Source organism: Sturnira hondurensis, unplaced genomic scaffold (genome assembly GCF_014824575.4).
Source record: "Sturnira hondurensis isolate 20B ecotype Veracruz unplaced genomic scaffold, ASM1482457v3 Scaffold0018525, whole genome shotgun sequence".
Taxonomy (NCBI): Eukaryota; Metazoa; Chordata; class Mammalia; order Chiroptera; family Phyllostomidae; genus Sturnira; species Sturnira hondurensis.
The window spans coordinates 12180818-12200643 of record NW_028091156.1 but is presented as its reverse complement, the minus strand read 5'-3'; the positions used below and the strand labels follow the sequence as shown (position 1 = coordinate 12200643).

General features: G+C 39.6%; 1 protein-coding gene across 8 annotated transcripts in view; it reads right to left on the bottom strand.

Moving 5' to 3' along the window:
• LOC119003135 (complement factor H-like) overlaps positions 1-19826 on the bottom strand; it is a 125451-nt gene that overhangs the window by 77038 nt on the left and 28587 nt on the right. For 3 of the 8 annotated variants that reach the window (XR_005069881.1, XM_037069338.1, XM_037069337.1), the window contains exons 12-15: positions 18836-19012; positions 17684-17866; positions 15336-15515; positions 13681-13857 (exon numbers count right to left, since the gene is read on the bottom strand). The exons of 1 other annotated variant lie outside the window; for it this stretch is intronic. Coding sequence is in view for 6 of the 7 variants with exons in the window: in XM_037069338.1 (XP_036925233.1) it covers positions 13681-13857; positions 15336-15515; positions 17684-17866; positions 18836-19012 (717 nt within the window). In the remaining variant the exon portion in view is untranslated. Of the gene's footprint in view, positions 1-4013; positions 4369-4801; positions 4991-5501; positions 5676-7279; positions 7463-9257; positions 9432-10738; positions 10949-11422; positions 11600-13680; positions 13858-15335; positions 15516-17683; positions 17867-18835; positions 19013-19826 lie in introns of those variants that run through there. 4 more of the 8 variants (XM_037069341.1, XM_037069336.1, XM_037069340.1 and 1 more) reach the window with 3 other exon arrangements.

Here is a 19826-nt window from a genome sequence, read left to right as displayed (position 1 = left end):
GTGCTAATAAGAACATTTGTAACAAATGAACTTTAAAATTACTCATGGGTACCACGTATTATATACCAAAGACGAAAATGTCTAACAGACTGACAACAAGTCCCTCAGAGAGAGTAGAAATTTCTGTGACATTGCTTGAGGATCCATAAATTTCACTTTTGGCAATTTAGTGTACAATATGTCCACCTGAGTATGTCCATCGCATCATTTATTATTGGGACAGTCATGGATGGGAGTGGACTCAGTGAGATGCACGTAAAGTGAAAACAACAAGGCATAGATAAATGTGCAAAATGACCTCCCTTTTAACTAAAGAACCCTGGAGAGATGTCAGAAGCTGATAAAACTGAAACACATTGAATGGGGAACAGGTCTGATGGGAGTCAGGTGACTCTGCACAGACCCTTCTCTCTCACCTGGACTGTTACAACCTGAATGTGTTCGCAGGTATTTCAAAGATGAGATGAATAGACCCTTCAAGACAGCATGGACGGAACTGGAGAGCATTGTGCTAAGCAAAATAAGCCAGGTGGTTTCTTACCTATATGATCTCACCTATAGGTAGAACCTTAACAACCCAACAAACAATAGCAAAACAAAACCGGAGGCATGGAAATGAAGACCAAACCCACAGACCAGAGGGGTGGGGGTAGGGGGAGAACAGGGGAAGCAAGGGAACCTGTCGAGGAACATGTGTAAAGGGCCCAAGAACAGAGACCACGGGGTGGGGTGAGGATCGAGTGTGGGGGGTGTGGGTAGGGCAGGGGGTGGGTGATGGGCAAAAATGGGGACCACTGGAATTGGAAAACAATTTAAAATAAAATTATATTAAAAAAGAAAGCAAATACTTAGAGTTTTCACTGATACAATGTTGAGATTTATAAGGGCCTGTGCAAGGAAGAAATAAAGAAGTGAACAAATTGAAAAAAGATTACATTCATAGAGGACAAAGCAGAAAAAATCTAAAATTGGAAAATATCACCAATGCAAATAAATGTAAAATGTGACAACTACTTTGGTGAGCAAGGCAAGCAGAGGTTGGAATCTCTGTGCAGTCCTTTTGAATACTAGAGGGTGTATTCCCTCTACATCCTGGGACAGAATAAATACAAAAGCATTTTAACTGTCACTCAGTAGCTACCCTGCTAATGGTAGAGTTTGCATTGCACTTTTGAAACCTTTTTCTGAAAGTGAGATGTCAGAATATAGAAGTAATGAGACAGAGAAAATGTACTGAAGAGTTTCTAGATCCTGTATTAGTAGCTGAACTGTAAAATCCAAAAGGAACTAATGCTTTATTTATCTATTCTTTCACTCATCTCTCTAGCTTTGGAAGATTACTTTTATTTCATTTGGTTGAAAGCACAGACTGCATTTCACCCCCAAGGCAGCCAAGTGTCCTGTGGCAGTCCATGACCTTATGATATCCTGTGAACCCATCCTAAGCTGAATGTTTAATATTTTACACACATAGGTCTTATTAATGGCAATGATGAGTAGAGATTTGCCGAGCACCTTCTGGATGCCAGGTACTGACCGCACTTGGCACTGGGACCTGGTTGTTGTCCATTCTCGTAACAGTATTTTCTTCATTGTCTCGTGAGAACACTCTGTTATGTGCACTGTTCCAGACCCAGATGAATTCTTTGTAGAAGGGTATATCGTGCCTGTAAAAATGTATTTACTCTTGTTATGGGTGTACTGTCAATCCTTACAATGCATTGTAATTTCATTTCCATTTCAAAGATTGGACCATCTAAAGAAATTGGAAGTGAAAAAACTCCCCCACTCTTGGGCACGCCCAGGCGGACCAGTAGCACACAGTTCTTGGGCTCTCAATGCTATTTCCCGATTAAAAAAAAAAGTCTGAGTTTCTTGCAAGCCTGTGTGTGCACGTGAGCAATTGGCAGAAGTACATGCTGAGCATGGAACAACATGCTGTGCTAAAAAGAATAGAAAGGTTGAACGCCTAATTGGGGATTCAGCCAAAGCTTTGAGAATGCAGATTGGGAGACAGCCCCTGACCAAGATTGGGGCCATCAGGGCCACCAATGGAAAAATGAATGTCACTAAATGTGACAAATGGATTATTAAACACTGAGCATTTTTAAAGAAGAAAAGAAATCTTGAAGACCATCATGGAAGGACACAAACACAAGTCTTGCTCCAAAAATTGGAGATTGAAGGACAAACATATGATTAGCCACATCTTTCTAGGTGAAGGTTTCACTTACGGAGCATTGGGGAAGGGACACTTACCTTTGGACAAGAGGCACAGTGAATGAACACAGAAGAATGTTAGGACTGATCTGTGAAATTACTATTTTGCGGCCACCAACGTAATAAATGATGAAAACCAAGCGTAGGTTCCACTACTATTGGGAAAGAGGTTGGGAAAAGCACTATGTGCCACCAATATCAGCATTAATAGCAATGAGACATGTCCACGGTGACGATGTCCCTTCACATGACAGCTGCCCGTCCCGGTGACACAGGTTCTGTAACATGGGTCCTTGGTGACAGCCAGTCTCCTCATTGGAGCCATGTCCCATATTTGGTTTGAACACAGAGCAACAAGGTACCACTTCAGGTATTCGAAACTTAATAGCTTATAGCTTTATTTTCATTTTAAAACTTTTATTAAATTCACTGGGTGACATTGCTTAATAAAATTATATAGCTTTCAGCTATATGATTTATGCTATAATACACCATCTGTGAATTGTATTTTTGTGTTCACCATCCCAATCAAGTCTCCTTCCATCACCATTTATCCCCCATTTACCCCTTCCTACCTCCCCACCACCTTCCCTCTGGTCATCATCATACTGTTGTCTGGGTCTATGGGGTTTTTATTTTCTTTTTCAATGAATGCCTTCATAGTTCTCCCTCAGTGCCCCCAATTCTCCCCTCTGGCAGCTGTCAGTCTGTTTTTGTATCTGCGAGTCTGTCTCTGTTTTGGTTGTTAGTTTATTTTGTTCATTAGATTCCATACATATTTGAAATCTTATGGAGCTTATCTTCCTCAGAATGGCTTATTTCACTTTACACAATACTGTCCAGGTGCGTCCATCCTGTTGCAAAACGTAAGATCTATATCTTCACTTTCATCTTAAAGTATTAATGTTTTTGTAGAAGTTGAAAATGCTTGCAGTCAACTGATTTTAATTAAGTATGTGTTTGAAATGCACAAACATAAAAAATCGATTTTAGGCTTTGGTACTTCAAAGGTTCCAAAACTCTCTAAAGCAGTAAAATCATGAAAATGATATTCAATCCATCCATCTTCATGCACAGCTTTTTCCAGTTCTCAACATGTGTCATCTTACTTTGTGTCTTGACCCTAAATTAACATATTTCCTGGTTCAAAGGTGATCCATGTCCATACAGAGAATGGGGGACTACAGGAAATGAACCCCGACTCCTACCCTCATTATCTCTACATCCAGTGCAGCTGTGGGAAGTGTGTCATTGCACTTCCTGCTGGTCTCGGCTCTGTAAACGCCCACTCACTGTTCACAGCATGTTGTGAGAATGTGCGAATGTGGTTATACTGATGCTGTGTTTTCATCAGGATGCGTGCCACTCTCCCCTCAGTCACGCCCTGAATTGGACTCCACCCTCTCTCTGTCACATGTCTGAGTGCTTCTATGCACTGCAGGGATAGTGCAGAGGATCACCCTTGTCACCATCTGTGGTGTGTATTTTGCTGGGACAGGTAATAACCGCTGACATCTTTTTGGCAACACAGGTGTGACATAGTTTAGTTTTTACATGTTTGTGAAGTGATTATATTTTGAAGGTGGAGACAAGCATGTTTTCCCGTTCTTTTTGCCACAAGAGTCTCAAAGGGCCTCAGAAGTTCTGTACAAAGGGATGGGAATGTTAGGTGAGTGGCTGGGGTGCAAGCGGGTCATTAAGAGATGGCTGTGATTTCTCGCCATGGATGTTTCACCAACAGAGCACAGAGCATTGTGGTTTGCCACATTTTAATGAGATCTTTTTCAGAGTGATTCATTGGTCTTTCAGACTACAATGACATCAACAGAAATTCTCATTATGAAGAAAAAGGAAATAAAATGTACTTGAAAAAATAGAGAATTGGATTACTATAAAATATTCTAAATGAATATGTGTATTTCAATGTTCAGACTGCAGAATAACCATCATTTTATCCACAAGTGGGATACGTCAGTTTTCCTTCCCGACATGTTACCCGGAATGCATTAGATGGTGACTTTGCTCGATACCCATATTGACACTGGAACTCAAGAGTATCATCTGATTCTGAATAAAGCTTTTTGTCGTGTCTCCATTTTAACCGTAGGTTATGCTTTTCCATCATTTCTTCTGATACTACACATGGCTCTAAAGGTAAAAACAAGGAACATAAAACCTTAAGTGGTGTACAAATACTCACTACGGAAGTTTAGACTGTCATGTAGAATCTACACTGATCCAGGTACTCATTCTCAAAACCTTTTTCAATATAATTCATTGAAAAGCCATCCTGTAGATGTGAGTCATTTTAAACAATTAATGATATAAAAAGAAGGTACTCTGTGTGCTAATTAAATATTAAATCAAAGGTCATGATACCAATTGTCATATACAGAGTTTTCATAAAAGAATTTTTGCTGTTCTTCTTGCTTAAGACTTTTTCATACGTTATTTGCTCACACAGCACTATGAGGGAGTCAGCTTTCGTCAGAATAACTGTTAATCCATGAAAGTTCTGTTATAAAGAGCGGAACATCACGCTCTACACTGATTTCCCAGGACCCAATGAGAATGGCAACACACTTACCTATACATTTGGGTGGTTCTGACCACTTTCTGTCACGACATGTTATTATCCTGTTTCCCTGAAGTCTATAGTAGGACTGGCATTTGTATTCCACTGAGTCTCCTGGAGCATAGATGGCTGATGGGAATGTGGTGATGTCCCCATTGTCGATGGTTGGAGGGGGGCCACATTTTCCTTTGGACTCTACAAAAGGAGAGTCTTTGATTTAAGGTGGCTCTGGAGTGGGTGGAAGCTAGGGGCATCAAATTGGATTACAGTTCAATAAGGGAGTAAGCAACCTGAATAACCAAATGAAGGACGCCTGACCAAGACTCTTAAACCTAGGGTGTAGAGAAGCAGTCACACAAATGGGTAAGCAGAGAGGACTTGACCCCCCCTCCATGGACAGTGGCTAAGAAACTGGAGGGATTCAGTTGGGCTGAAAGGCCCCACTGAAGAGCTCACACTCTCAACCTCACTGTGCAATCCACAACACAGACCATTTCTTCTTCTAACATGTCCAGAACTGTCCTAGAATAAATACACCATGGTACTCACTCAGTCCATGAATAGAAGTGGACTCTCAGCACCACCATTTTATTTGCATGAATTTATTTCTTCCATAGGAACTACTTCATTATGTATTCATACCAACACAGTTTGTCCCTAATATATGCTCCTAAGTTGGGGTGAGGGGGAGAATAAGATACTCTACCTTTGCACTGAGGTGGGTGTGTCCAGTTCCCATTCAAACAGGTCACCTCTACATCCCCAAATAGGTCCAAAGATTTCATGCATTCATAACGTGCTATTTCACCAGACATATACCGAGTCTTCCTGTTGTGTATAGTGGCATTTTGCACAATGGGAGGACTCCCACAGGAATTATCTGAATTAAAAGAAAAAAATGTATATATCATGTAATAAATGTTTAGAACTCCACTCAACAAATGGGATTCCCTTGTATTTCTGGAGGACTTAAATCCATATTGAAGTGAAATCTGTCATGAAGTCTGAAAAATTTCATAAATTTACATGTATGGTTGAAAAGAGGAGATGATGCAGGTTATTTTTTTGCGTGTGTGTATGTGTGTATAAGAGTTAACCTTCTACATCCTAGATTTTTTCCCCATCCTCTCAATGATTTAAAGAAATTTCTAGCAAAATTACGTGGCTTTTAGAACATTTCTCTTTGAGTTTAGTAAGAGATACATAAGTTTTACAATTTTAAGATGAGTTGATAAACCCTAAAAATGCAGAATAGCAGATTATTTGGCATCAAATTTGGGTTGAAATCATCATGTCTATTCATTGTGATTTTGGGCTCTTGGACTAATAACTACAGTAGTCATTTCCTTAATGAGTAATTCAAGGACTAAACACTTTGAAGAATTTCACATAGTTAAAGGAAGAGGGTGATCTCACAAAAGATCCAAACAGAGAATGAGAAAAAAAAAGAGAAAAATAAATTTATAACTTAATCAAAGCACTCTAGTATTCTTGGGGTGGGGCCTGCAAATGCTTATGGTTGATGCCATGAGCAATGAGGTTGAGCTGGATGTAAAGTGGTAATAAGACCCAGTGGAAGCTGCTAGGAATTTTTATTGAAGGGGCTTCAATGAAACTGTTATGATGGTATTCTAATAACCCTGAAACACCAATCCAAAAGAACTTATGCACCCCAATGTTCATAGCAGCACCATTTACAATAGTCAAGTGCTAAAAGCAACCTAAGTGCCCATCAGTAAATGAATGGATCAAATAACAATGGTACATTTACAAAATGGAATACTATACAGCAGACAGAAAGAAGGAGCTCCTAACATTTGTGAGAGCATGGATAGAACTGGGGAGCATTATGCTAAGTGAAATAAGCTAGGTGGTAAGAGACAAACACCATATAATCTCACCTTTACCTGGAACCTAGTCAACAAAACAAACAAGCAAGCAAAATATAACCAGAGACATGGAAATTAAGAATAAATGTACTGTAACCAGAAGGGAGATGGGAGGGGATAATGGGGGAAGAGGTGAAGGGTTTTCAGGGACAATTATAAAGGACACATGGACAAAACCAAGTTGGGGGGTGGAATCAGGGGAGGGAGCTAGGGATTGGTAGGGTGGCAGGGAGAGGTGAGGGTGGAGGGAAAAGGCAGAAAACTGTACTTGAACAGCAAAATTTTTAAAAAAAGAGTTTCAGGTCACAACCCTGAGTTTTTGATGGTGCTCTGAGTGAACCTGTGAGTTTACATTTGCATTTCCTTCAATTTCCCAGAAGGAACTGACACTGCTGTTTCAGGACCACCCAGTGGGAACAAAGGACTCTCAGGTCCACCATCACCACCCCTTCAGTTCCTCTGTGTGAAGGCACGAACCCCCCTTGATCTGGCCTAAGACATAGCCTATGTTCATCTTTTCATTATGCTGGAAGCAATGCTATATTATAGTATTAAAGACACTTCAGAAAATAAAATGTCAAAGTTTATCAAACACCTCTGCATGTGGGTGTCCCTATCCATCTGCCACTCATACAGCGAACAACATTGGATCCATCCATTTGGTAGTGTTGTTGACATTCATATGCTACTTCTTCTCCTGACTGATACAATTTTTTCCTCTTGTTTACATTTTTAGGTATGGTGTGATTAAAGCTGGGTGGGGAAGAACAAGTTGTTTCTGAAAGGAAAAACACAAAATACTCATTCAGTAAATCTTTAAAAATAAACATTGGCCAATAACTTTACTCTGGAATAAGAGGTACATACCAAATGAATACATACTGTACAATATTTTTTATAACTTGAAAATGTGTTAGTGGTCTTGAATTACATTGAATGACTCTACATTCATCAGAAGTGTAATATGGCTATGAAGAGAAAGAAAGAAGGAGCTCCTACCCTTGACGACAGCATGGATGGATCTGGAGAACATTATGCTAAGTGAAATAAGCCAGGTGGTGAGGGACAAACACCATATGACCTCATCTCTTAGTTGTACTTAATCAACCAAACAAACAAGCAAGCAGAATATAACCAGGGACACTGAAATTAAGAACAGTCTGATGGTACCCAGAGGGGAGGGTAGAGAGAGACAATGAAAAAATAGGAGGGGAGTCATTAAGGAACATGTATAAAGGACACATGGAGAAAGCCTAAAGGGGGTAGGATTGAGGGTGGTGGGCAGGGATGGGTGGGGTGGGGGGGAGCAGTGGGAGGAAAATGGAGACAACTATGCCTAAAAAACAATGAAAAAATAAACAAAGTAGTTGAAAAAAAGTATTATATGGGACTGATGGTTGAGAAAGCCTGAAAAGGTCAGGAACAGACTTGTTACATTGAGATTCTTTTTCGCACAGAGAGGCCATCTACGTTATATCCATATTCCTAGCCTTTCCTTCTGTCCAAGTCCATTTCCCAGAATTACATGAAGCATTGAAAAATGACTCAAATGTCTATAAGTAGGTAACTGGTAAAGTGACATGAGCTGAGTCATGATGAGACTGGTGAGCAGGGGCCAGTTGCCCTCCACAGGGAGGACATGCTTGAGAATGCACATAGAGCTTGGGCAGGGGACTGGGGACCTCCAATTAAGGCAATTGTGCTCCTGTGGCTGATAGCCTTTGCATCCCTGTTCGGGCACAATTATTTGCCCAGGGTCTCAAAGGAGACCAGCAAGTAGCAAGTCTTGTGGGATGTGTTGCCACAACAGCCTTAAGAAAAAGAAAAAAAGGGGGAATTGTAGGGGACCAGTTTGTTTTGGCCTGGCAAATGTGACTCAGCTCTGTATGGAAAACCTGCAGAAATGAAGTGGTGGGCAGGAGCCAGACCTTCAAACTGAGTTTTCCTGTGGGAATCAGGCCTAGAAAATGCACACAGACCGTTATGGCTTGCTCTTGCTAAAACTCCATCAGCCTGGTTTAAAACAACAAATGTGTATTGTCTATCTTCAAGGTAATTTCCAAAGCCTGTATGAATTTTCCCAAGGACAGAGCTAATCAGCTCATTGCCATTCCCCTCTGGCATGTTATTTTCATTTTCTTGATTGTACCTTAAATGTAGACAATAATATTCTACGTAATAGATAATAAATCTTTCTCTGATGTAGGATCCCAGGAAAACAATAAAAGCCTGTCTAGGCAAGGGTCGAGGTGCTCCCCTCTTGTGGGAGTAGCCGAGGCACCCATAGGCACTCTCCCCTTGAGAGAGTAGTCGTGACATTCTCTTTTTCTCCACAGGATTATTTTTGCCTGTGCATCCATTCTTGCTGGGAGCCACAACAGGCGGACTCTGCTGGTCAGGGTCCGGGACAGGCTCCTGTTGCCAACCTGTTCCTGTGACTAGGACTCTTAATTCTCAGAACTTTCCAGAAATACCTTATTAAATTCTAGAGTGACTATGGATTTAAATTGATATCATTCATGCTCTAATTACAGATACTGATCAGCCCAAGAATAAAAGTAAATACACCATACTTATGCATTCTGGGGGAGGGCTCCATTTTCCTCCTGAACATATCACAGATGCAGGTCCATGAATTGTAAATCCTTGGGCACAGTTGTATGTCAATTCTTCTCCATACTCATATCTCTGTTTCCTGTTGCGTACAGCCCCATTGGAAATTGAAGGTGGTGGTCCACAAGGAAGTCCTGAAAGAAAAAAGTTAAGAATGACTGCATATTTCACTAACTCTGACATTTATTTAATGTACTGGTTGTCATAGTACTTTTATTTGATCACACAGGTGCTAATAATAATATATCACAAAAAAGTGCATAAAAAGTGTATGATTGTGGTATGCATTGAACAAAAAGAAAAAGGTCAATGTATTTAGGAATGGGACTATCACTGCTTTTTTAACCAGTCTCGAGTAACAAAAAGAAGCACACTGAGAATCATGTTAAGAAAATTCTCATCTATTGTAAGAGATCAGAAAGGACAGTGTAGGAAGAACGTAAAATTTGAAAAACCTGGCATCAAAGCCTTCACTGCAACATATACAAATATTTAGAATAATATGAATAGCTGTATGTATATGAATAGTTAGGTTTAATTTCACTACACATGTAGTTTTGCTGGGGAAAATGCCGTAATTAGAATTGATTTCATGTACCACATTTTTATCCACTCATGGACTGATAGGCCCTTGGACCATCTCCAGGTCCTGGCTATTGTGAGCAATGCTGCTATGAACATGGGGGTGCATATATTCCTTCAGATTGGTGTTGCAGTACACTTAGGACATATTCCCCGGAGTGGGATCGCTGGGTGAGAAGGCAGTCATGTTTTTAATTGTTGAGGTATCTTCATACTGTTTTCCACAGAGGCTGTTTTGTGGCTGTGAAAAAGAAGGAAATCTTATCTTTTGCAACAGCATGGATGGACCTGGAGAACGTTGAGCGAAGCAAGCCAGTCAGAGAAGGACATAGTATATGATCTCACTGATATGTGGAATTATGAACAGAAGAAACTGGTGAACAAAATAGAACAGAGGTGTGGACACATGGGACAGACTGACAACTGTCACAGGGAATCAGGGAGAGGGGGACTGGGTGACTAAAGGTGAAGAAAATGCTAAAGGACATGTTTGCATAGCCCATGGACACAGAAGACAATGTGGAGATGGCCAGAGAGAAGAAGGCAGGGGGTGGAGGCTGGGTGGAAGGGCACAAAGAGGTGGAAATGGGGACCTCAGTCATGATGTCAACGATGAAACAGAAATAAAGAAAAACTAAGGCAATTTTATAGTGAACCCGTGACATTGACAAAAACGAGGATGCATTCATTTATACAAAAATTGTTTGGTAAAATATGTTAACACATAAATGGTATATAAAAACATAAACAGGTTTGCATACTTATAAATCTAAAGAATTATGTCTCAAGACTTTGATGATGATTGCTCATTTGAATGTATTGTACCAAAATAGAATTTTAGTTTGCACGCAGTCCTCACCTACACACCGAGGTGAGGAACTCCATCTCCCCAGGTGGCACACTATCCTACGTTTCTCAGCTATCTTGAAACCATCTTCACAAACATAATGTAACTTAGTGCCATGTGGATAGAGCTTGGGCTCCAGTGTTTCCTCCCCTTCTTCTTCTGATCTGGAGGAATTTACGGTTCCATGTTCTATATCAGGTGGCTGAGAACACGGTGTTTTCTCTACAATGTGGAACAGAGGTTGAAGGATCAGGCACAAAGATCATATTTACAAGGAAAAATAAAATAAACATGTTTGGGGTTTTAAAATAAGAATAATTTGGACTAATGAAATTATTTAATTAATAAATGAATCTTGAAATGTGCAAAGACATTTGTCTTCATAAAATCAATGCTACTATCCACTCATTCCCTATGCCCCTTCATTCCCTCCCTGCTCATGCTGAGGAGTAAAATTCGCATCTGGAGCAATTGTGTCTGGTGTTTCCTCAATAACCCAAAGCTTCTCTCTGTGCTCACTTCACAACACAAAAGGAATATTGCTGATCTATTTTGGCACCAAGATTGTGCTGTAGGGTTTCCAGGTGAAGTGGAACGCATACAGAGAAAGGGCTTCATCTGCCCCTTCCCACAAAGCACAGGGGAGTCTATCCCTCGTTTGACAGACAGGTGTGATTCAAGTGAGGCACTACTGACCAATGCAGCGTGGGACTGACGTCCAGATTCCACCCTGGCACACGAGGTCTCCTGTTTCCAGAATCAGAGAATTGTTTTGACAGAGAATAGAGACTGTTTCTCCTTCCTGATAATTCACTGTGGTCATCATATTTTGAGATTTAGGAATCTGAGGTGGAGGTGGACATCTTGGTACTTCTAAAAATATTAAAATTAGATTTCTTAGGAAAAGCACAAGTTAACAACATTAAAAGGATAATTCAGTAAATAAAACTGGCAGTAATTATGCATCTGAAAAGATCATATTGTAATGACTTGTTCTAGGTTTAAATTTGTTATACTTTTCTTCTTGTGTACCACTGTAACATACCACACTAGGTTTATATTCTCATGGCCTTCTTTGTAGAGTCTTTCTCTGATTCTTTCTGTGATCAATCTTGGATAATTTGAGGAAAACCTATTTTAAAGATTTTTAACCAGTAGAACTCCCTACCAGGGTTATTCATTCAATAACAGTTGATAAAATCAATATTGCTATCAGAATCTTTTTTACAAATATCCCTTATCAAATATACGGGGAGCCAATGAAAACCCTCAGAAGATGTTGTGCCAATAGAAGCTGAATACCCATTGGTATAGGGAACTGGTCCACGTGGCAATGGTGAATGTAGCTCAGCCTTGCTTCGGAAAACTGACAGGTGAGAGGCGGCACACAGGAGCTAGGCCCACAGATGACCTTTCCCATGGAGCACCAGTCCTGCATTATTTCTAGGCTGCTTTGAGGATTGCTTTTGCTAAGACTCCCTCACCTGGAGTTAAGACAACAGATGTTTAATATATATCTTTGAAGTAACTCACGAAAGTCTGTGCTAAGCTGTTCCAAGCATGGAGTGTAACCAGATCAATCACTTTCATTGTTCCCTAGCATTTGCAACATTCTTTTCTTTGTTATCTGCAATAAGTAATCACTTCAAGCAAACCTGTGCATAATGAATGAGGACCTTCCTTGATGTAATGCCCCAGAAAGCAGTAAAAGCCTGTCCAGGCAAGGGTTGGGACATTCTCTCACTCAGTTAGAGGCCACGCAGTCCCTTTTCTGCACAGGACTGCTGCAGTCCATGTGATTTCGTTCATCGCATCCACAATAGCAAGGAATCCGCTGGCCGGAGTCTATGTCACATAGGGAGGAATTGCCCTTAGTTAAAGATCAATGAATTTGATACAGAGTCTTGGCTGACATACAAATTAGGTATGTTACCTAGTGATTTATGTGTTGTTAAAAGTTTAAAACTTTCTTGGAGGTTGTGTTTCCTAGCTTGCCAAATTGGTAAGAGAACTGTATAGGAAGTTCAAACAGCCCACTCTCTGTTAAGGAAATTACGTTAATTGGTAAAACATTTTTGAAAAGGAAAGAAACTAAACTATATATCAGATGATTTCACAGGTGAATTCTATCAATCGTTTAAAGGCAAAAATAATATAATAACTGAGTGCAATAACATTACACATGTACTTTCAGAAAACAGAGGAGCTGAGAACAATTCTCTATTGGGTTTCTGTGGCCACAATAACGTTAATAACAACACCTGGCAGACACGTTCCAAGAAAGCAATGATAATCTAACATCCTCTGTGAACATACATGCCAAAATTCTTAAAAATATATCAGTAAATCAAGTACACGAAAGTAAAGAAAGAACACCATATCACTACAAACGAGAGTTAACTGAGGGCAGTGAGTCCAGGTGCCTACAGTTGGAGAAGGCAACACAGATGTGGAAAGTGGGCAATGGGAATGAGCCCTGTGCTGTTGGAAATGGTGGTGGAAATAAGACTGTTTCCAAGACAGATACATATAAACAAAACAATAGATGGCTCGGTGGGTAGGTACCTACAGAGACAGATGGATACATACACAGAAGGGTATATACATCCCTAGATGCTAAGACAGCTACATGAGTTAGAGGTATAAGCATAAGCACAATAGTAACACAAAAATTAGTAGCAATGGTAGCAATGGTATTCCCAAGGCAACGAGCAGACCCACTCCCCAGTGTTGAAGTCTCCAGTTCCTGACTGGTTTATCAGGTAGCTGTGGAATGCACATGACACAATTAAGATGTTGAAACAGTGCTCTGGTTATGTTCTAAATCACCTTCCAGCTTGGAATTATTTGTAATAAGAAATAGTTAATGACAAGTTTTAAGACACAACAGGGCTCCCTTTACAAGGTAGGAGGAAATAGGATGACATTTGAAAGTGTTGTAATTGAGAGCTGACCTGTGCAGTTCACTTCAGGGTCCCATCTTCCATTGACGCAGACTGAGTGCTTCTGCTCTGACCTCCTCAGGCACGTGTAGTTCATTTGCTCATCATGGTTGTAGGCAGCTCTATCTGCCTCGAGTGTTTTGTATTCATTTGACCTCAGTAATTTACACCTTTTAATGTTAGCTGTTTCTGTAAAATGAAGACATGACCTTGAAAACACTAATCATGAGAACCTAAGCAACTAATACAAAAAACAGCTATAGAGTCCAGAGTATAATGAAATTGGAATTTAGGTCTATAAACTCCACCAGCAAAGTTATTCCCCATCATGTTGCATGAGGTGGGCTATTACGTAGGAACACAGTCCCATGTGCAGTCAGTGCTGATATCTCAGAGAGAATAACCATCATTCAGGCATTTTGCGCTTCGGGAACTGCAAGAACATAGAGGTTCAATTTTGCTTTATCCACATACAGAAGAGTCATCACGTGACTAAATTTGGTCCCATGTAAAATCTGTGCAAATGTTCACATCCATTCTTTTCTTGATTTCAAACATTTCTGCATTATTTTTAACCACAATCTTAGAGCATTAGAAGAAAACAATTATCTGCGCTAAGAGAATATGTGAAGTTGGTAGTTTAATAATATTGTTTCAATAAAGTTAAGGTAAAATGAGAAGAAAAGTTGATCTAAGGTGTAGAGTATAGAATGTGAATATTGCAGTACGTCTTGAGTATGATCAGCAGAATTAAGAATAACAACATAGGTGGTTAAGTCATAACCTATTTGCATACATATTGTAGAATCTTTGAGAAGCTGTTTTATACACCTGATCATCCTATAATCCAATAATATATAATATTATAATGCTAGAACAATCCATTGTGCTGGCTTCAGTATGTTATCTATAGATTATTAAAGTTTTTATACAACTATGTATTTCAAAAACTTCATGCATATGGCAATCCTGTTTTGAATTAGATGTCAGTGTAGGTCTCAGTAGTACTTGTTAATAATTTGGTAATGATATCAAGTGAGGATGAACAGAAAAAAGTAGGTTCAAGTAATTGGCTAAAAATACTAAGGATTTTTAATGCAAAGTTGGAAAAAATAAAGGGGACTAATTTAAAACATACTAGATTCTTGAGAATTAGTTTTATTTGTCCAGGACTTGTCCAGAGTGGTGAAAAAAAAAACCAAAACCACAACAATATTCCTCTTCAAGGGATGGTAACTGAAGGAAGATTTATAGTTGACAGGATGTGTGGGATTCTTATCCTAAGTCTTATGGTGAATGGTTTCTGAAATAATTTCTTTAATAAGAAAAAAATGAGCATCTTGAGGAGAATGAAAAGTTAAGACTAACAGGAAGTAGAAAATAAACATCGAAGGAGAAAATTTTAATCACACATCTATCTACAAGTGAAATTTAGCTTCATACTTATAAATTATGTTAACATCAGATAAGATTCATAAAATTCTATCACTAGTTTCTATTTTTCCCCTGTAGACACTATTGAACTATAAACAACAAATCTTTGATTCATTGTCATTTGGGAGCTGATACTTTCAAGAATATCTCCACATTTCAAAAATATGGTGGCAAGGGCTTTACATAAAACTATTAAATTGTCTTACAGGGTCATTTTAGAAGGGCATGCTCACCAATGCACTCAGGTAGTTGGGTCCAGTTTCCCTTCAAACATGTCACTGATCTGGGCCCAACCAATGTGAACCCTTCTCTGCAGCTGAGCTGCACAGACTCTCCATGGTGATAGCGACCCTCCTGGGAATAGACGGAGCCGTGAACGATGTCAGGTATGCCTTCACAGGTGCTGTTCTGCTCTGTGAAAATGTCACAAGCATAAGCTAATAAAGAACCAACTGCCAGTAACTAGAGGGGAGGGAGGAGGGGGATGATGGGGGAAAGAAGGGAAGGGTCAAGTGAAGGAACATGTACATAGGACCCGTGGCCAAAGACAATGGGGAGGGGAGGATTGAATATGGGGTGTGGAAGGGTGGTAGGTCAGGAGAAAGAAATGGGGGAAATGGGGGCAACTGTAATTGAACAGCAATAGAAAGAAATAAAAAATAAAGCTCCTCAAAAGAAACAGAAAAATATGATAAAATATAAATTATGTGTTTTTATGAATATAAACACAGAGTGTTGACTTAAAACTAAGTATTAAAAATTTTATACATTACCGACTTCCACCAAGATGGAGGCATAGGTGGAAACACTGTGCCTTCTCCCACAACAAAGTTTCAATACAACAAAGGTTTGGAGAACAAAGACACAGCCACAAAACAAAAAATTGAATTGTATGAAAGTCCAACAACCACTAACCATTCAACGGGGACGGTAAGAGGGCAGAGCCAGCTGCGGACCTAGGTCGGGCAGAAAAGATCCCCAGACCCAGGCGCGCAGATAGCCTGGACCCATTCAGGGTGTGGGGCAGACTGACCGCGGTTGCACATTCACGCACAGGGAGACAGACCACGCAGGCCCCAGGGCGTGAGGGCTGACAGTGGTGGCACACTCGAGTGCAGTGGGACGAAACACGTAGGCCCGGTCATGGTGGCAGCTGCCGCAAGTCTGGGGGCCACGGCAGGAGATGGCAGATGGACGCCATTGTTCCTCGTTGACCCTGCCCCCACATACAGCGTCACAACCCAGCGACTTAGTTGCCCTGCTCTGGTGAAGACCTAGGGCTCCGATCCTGCTATGTAACAGGCACGAACAGCCCAAAAGATGGTGCAAGAACTCAAAGTCCCAGAGCCGATAACTCTAAGCGACCGAGAAATTGCCAACCTCTCAGAAGCACAGTTCAGGACACTGTTTATCAGGATGCTCACAGAACTGGTTGATTTTAGTCACAAATTAGAGGAACATATGAAGGCTAAACTAATTGAAATGAAGGGAGATGTCCAGGAAACCAATAGTTATGGAAAGGAAACTGGGACTCAAAGCAATGGAATGGACCAGAAGAAAGAACAAAACATCCCACCAGAAAGGAATGAAGAAATGAGAATTCAAAAAAATGTGGAGGGGCTTAGGAACTTCCAGGACATCTTTAAACGTTCCAACATCCGGATTATAGGGGTACCAGAAGGGGGAAAGAAACAGCCATGAGTGGAAAACTTATTTGAACAAATAATAAAGGAGAACTTCCCCAGTCTGGCAAAGGAAATAGACTTCCAGGAAATCCAGGAAGCTCAGAGAGTGCCAAAGAAGTTGGACCCAAGAAGGAACACACCAAGGCACATCATAATTACATTAGCCAAGACTAAAATGAAGGAGAGAATCCTAGAAGCAGCAAGGGATAAGGGGACAGTCACCTACAAAGGAGTACCCATCAGACTGTCAGCGGATTTCTCAAAAGAGACCTTACAGGCAAGAAGGGGCTGGAAAGAAGTATTCCAAGTCATGAAATCCAAAGACCTACAGCCAAGATTGCTTTATCCAGCAAAGCTTTCATTTAGAATGGAAGGACAGATAAAGTGCTTCTCAGATAAGGTCAAGTTCAAGGAGTTCATCATCACCAAGCCCTTATTATATGAAATGCTAAAGGGACTTATATAAGAAAAAGAAGATGAAAAATATGAACAGTGAAAGGACAGCAAACTCACAGTTATTAACAACCACACCTAAAAGAAAAGCAAACCTAGAGGACAGCTAGATCAGGAGTGGAACCATAGAAATGAAGAACGCATGGAGGGTTAGCAACAGGGGAGTGGGAGGAGGAGAAGGGGGGAGAAGGTACAGAAAATAGCATAAACAGTAGGTAGAAAATAGATAGGGGGAGGGCAAGAATAGTGGGGGGAATATAGAATTGAAAGAACTCGAGACACTCGAGACTCGAGACACGAGACAGTTATAAACTAAGGGGGGGAGAATGGTGGGGGAGGGAGTGTGCGGGTGGAGGGGAATGAAGGGGGGAATAGAACAACTGTAATGGTATAATCAATAAAATATATTTAAAAATAAAAAATAAAAAAAATTTATACATTACCAATACACCGGGGTAAGGTTGTCCATTCCCCATCAACACACTGAATTTTCTTAGAACCCTTCAACAGAAACCTGGGGTTGCAAACGTACTCCACAACATCACCATGTTCATACTCTTCTTTTGGTGTGTTTGTAGCTTTCCCATTGGGGAGCTGAGGATGTAGACCGCACGATTTCACTTCATCTATGGTGGAAGTGCAGTATAATTACTGGTTAAATAGTCTAATTTACAAGTTAAAGCCAGTACAATTTTTCTTAAATTTCTTCCTTATTATCTAATTTATTAAGAAACTACAGAAATGATCCCTGCAAGTATAGTCTTTATTATTATCTAATTTATTATTGCAGTCTTTGGGGAAAAAAAAGTGTGGTGTTTACACTAGATTCACATCTCCCAGTTCTGTTACTTATGCCAATTCAGCAAACTGTAGGTATTTAAGCCCAGGAAACATGTTCCATATTCTAGATAGTCTAAAAATATATGCAAACTAATTAACAAATATACTTGTGTAACTTATAATGATGTTCATTTTCCTTAGAAACCTCTTATCAAGACATTTATCTTAAATGTTTTTGAGTTATTTAGCTTAGAGAGAGAGGAAGGGTGGAAGAGAGAGGGGGGAGAGAGAGAGAAATGCAGATTAGTTTTTCCATTCATTGATACATTCCATGGCTGCTTCTTGTATGTGCCCTGACCTGAGACTGAACCTGCAACCTTGGAGCATTGGAATGATGCTCTAATCAAATGAGCTACCTGGCCAGGGCCAAGACTTTTTGAAAAAAGACTATCATTGGAGCCAAGCATTTGATCAACCACTTTTAAGTCATATGTATGATTGAATTGACTCTAAGATGCTTAAATATTGTTTAGACACACTCAGTGGAGCTTGAAGTGAAGCCCATGCTGATAGAATGAGATGCAACAATAGGACTAAAAGGAAGTGGCTCCAGCAACAGACACCAGTGAAGGCGACCTTCTTAAACAAGGACATCCAGGGTACATACTACCAACGCGTGGTTTTCTGAAGTAAATCTCTGGCTTAATGCCCTAGGTTAGAGACACCCTGGTAACCAACAGAAAGCTAACACAGAGACAGAATGTGATAACCAAAATTCTAATTCTTGTTGGAGCAATTTTCAGATAAACATTCACCTTTACATGTTGGAGGATCTGGTGACCACCCAAAGTTGTAACACTGAATTGAATCTGGTCCAACAAGTTTCAGTCTTTGTCTGCAGGAGAATTTCAACACATCTCCAATGAAATACTTCTCTTTCTGGGGCTGAGCAATTATGTTTTCTTTTATATCAGGAACAATGCATTCTTTCTCTATAAAAACAATTTCATAATTATGAAAATAATTTAATGAGCACATACAATTTTTCATTGCCAAAGTATATGCTATACATCATGCAAATATAAGTTTCTGGGTGTTGCATATACAGAGAGGCATGAAACAAATCCTCTCCCTGGAAAAACATTTATCTATTCGGTTTACCCCTTCTTCAAATTCATATGGGACTCTCTGGACAACAATACATGTGTTCTGAAAATTTGTAAGATCAGCTTGCTCATATGGATCTGATTTTATCATTGACGTTTATAAGATTTAATGCTACTAGTTTTTGTATTATCAAAACAAAATTATTCTCTCATCAAAAAAATTGATGCTACCATTTTAAATTGACGTGTAAGTAAAAACTGGAACTTTTGTTTTATATACATGGAAAACCAGGACACTCAGAATGGCATTTCTGATATATTTCAGTTAGAGGAACATTAGAAAGTGCTTAATTAATAAATTAAACCTAAATGTAATCAAAATGAAACATAAAAGAAGATGAAATAACATTCCCAAGGTCAAACAGGTAGGCATATTCTAGGTGCCCCGAATATTTACATAATAAAAAACTATCTGTTCTTACTTAGGTATAGTTTATGTTGGCTATTAATAAATTATCAATTATTGTGAGTCAAATTAGAAATGTGTAAATTATGCTTTAAATTTTTTTGAATTTGTGACGTTTATGACATTGCCAAATCTTATAAAAATATTTTTTTCTTGATTTCTCTATCTCATTAATATAAAAAAGTAATAAGTGGAATTTAAAATTTGCAATCACACCAAAAAAAAATTTATATG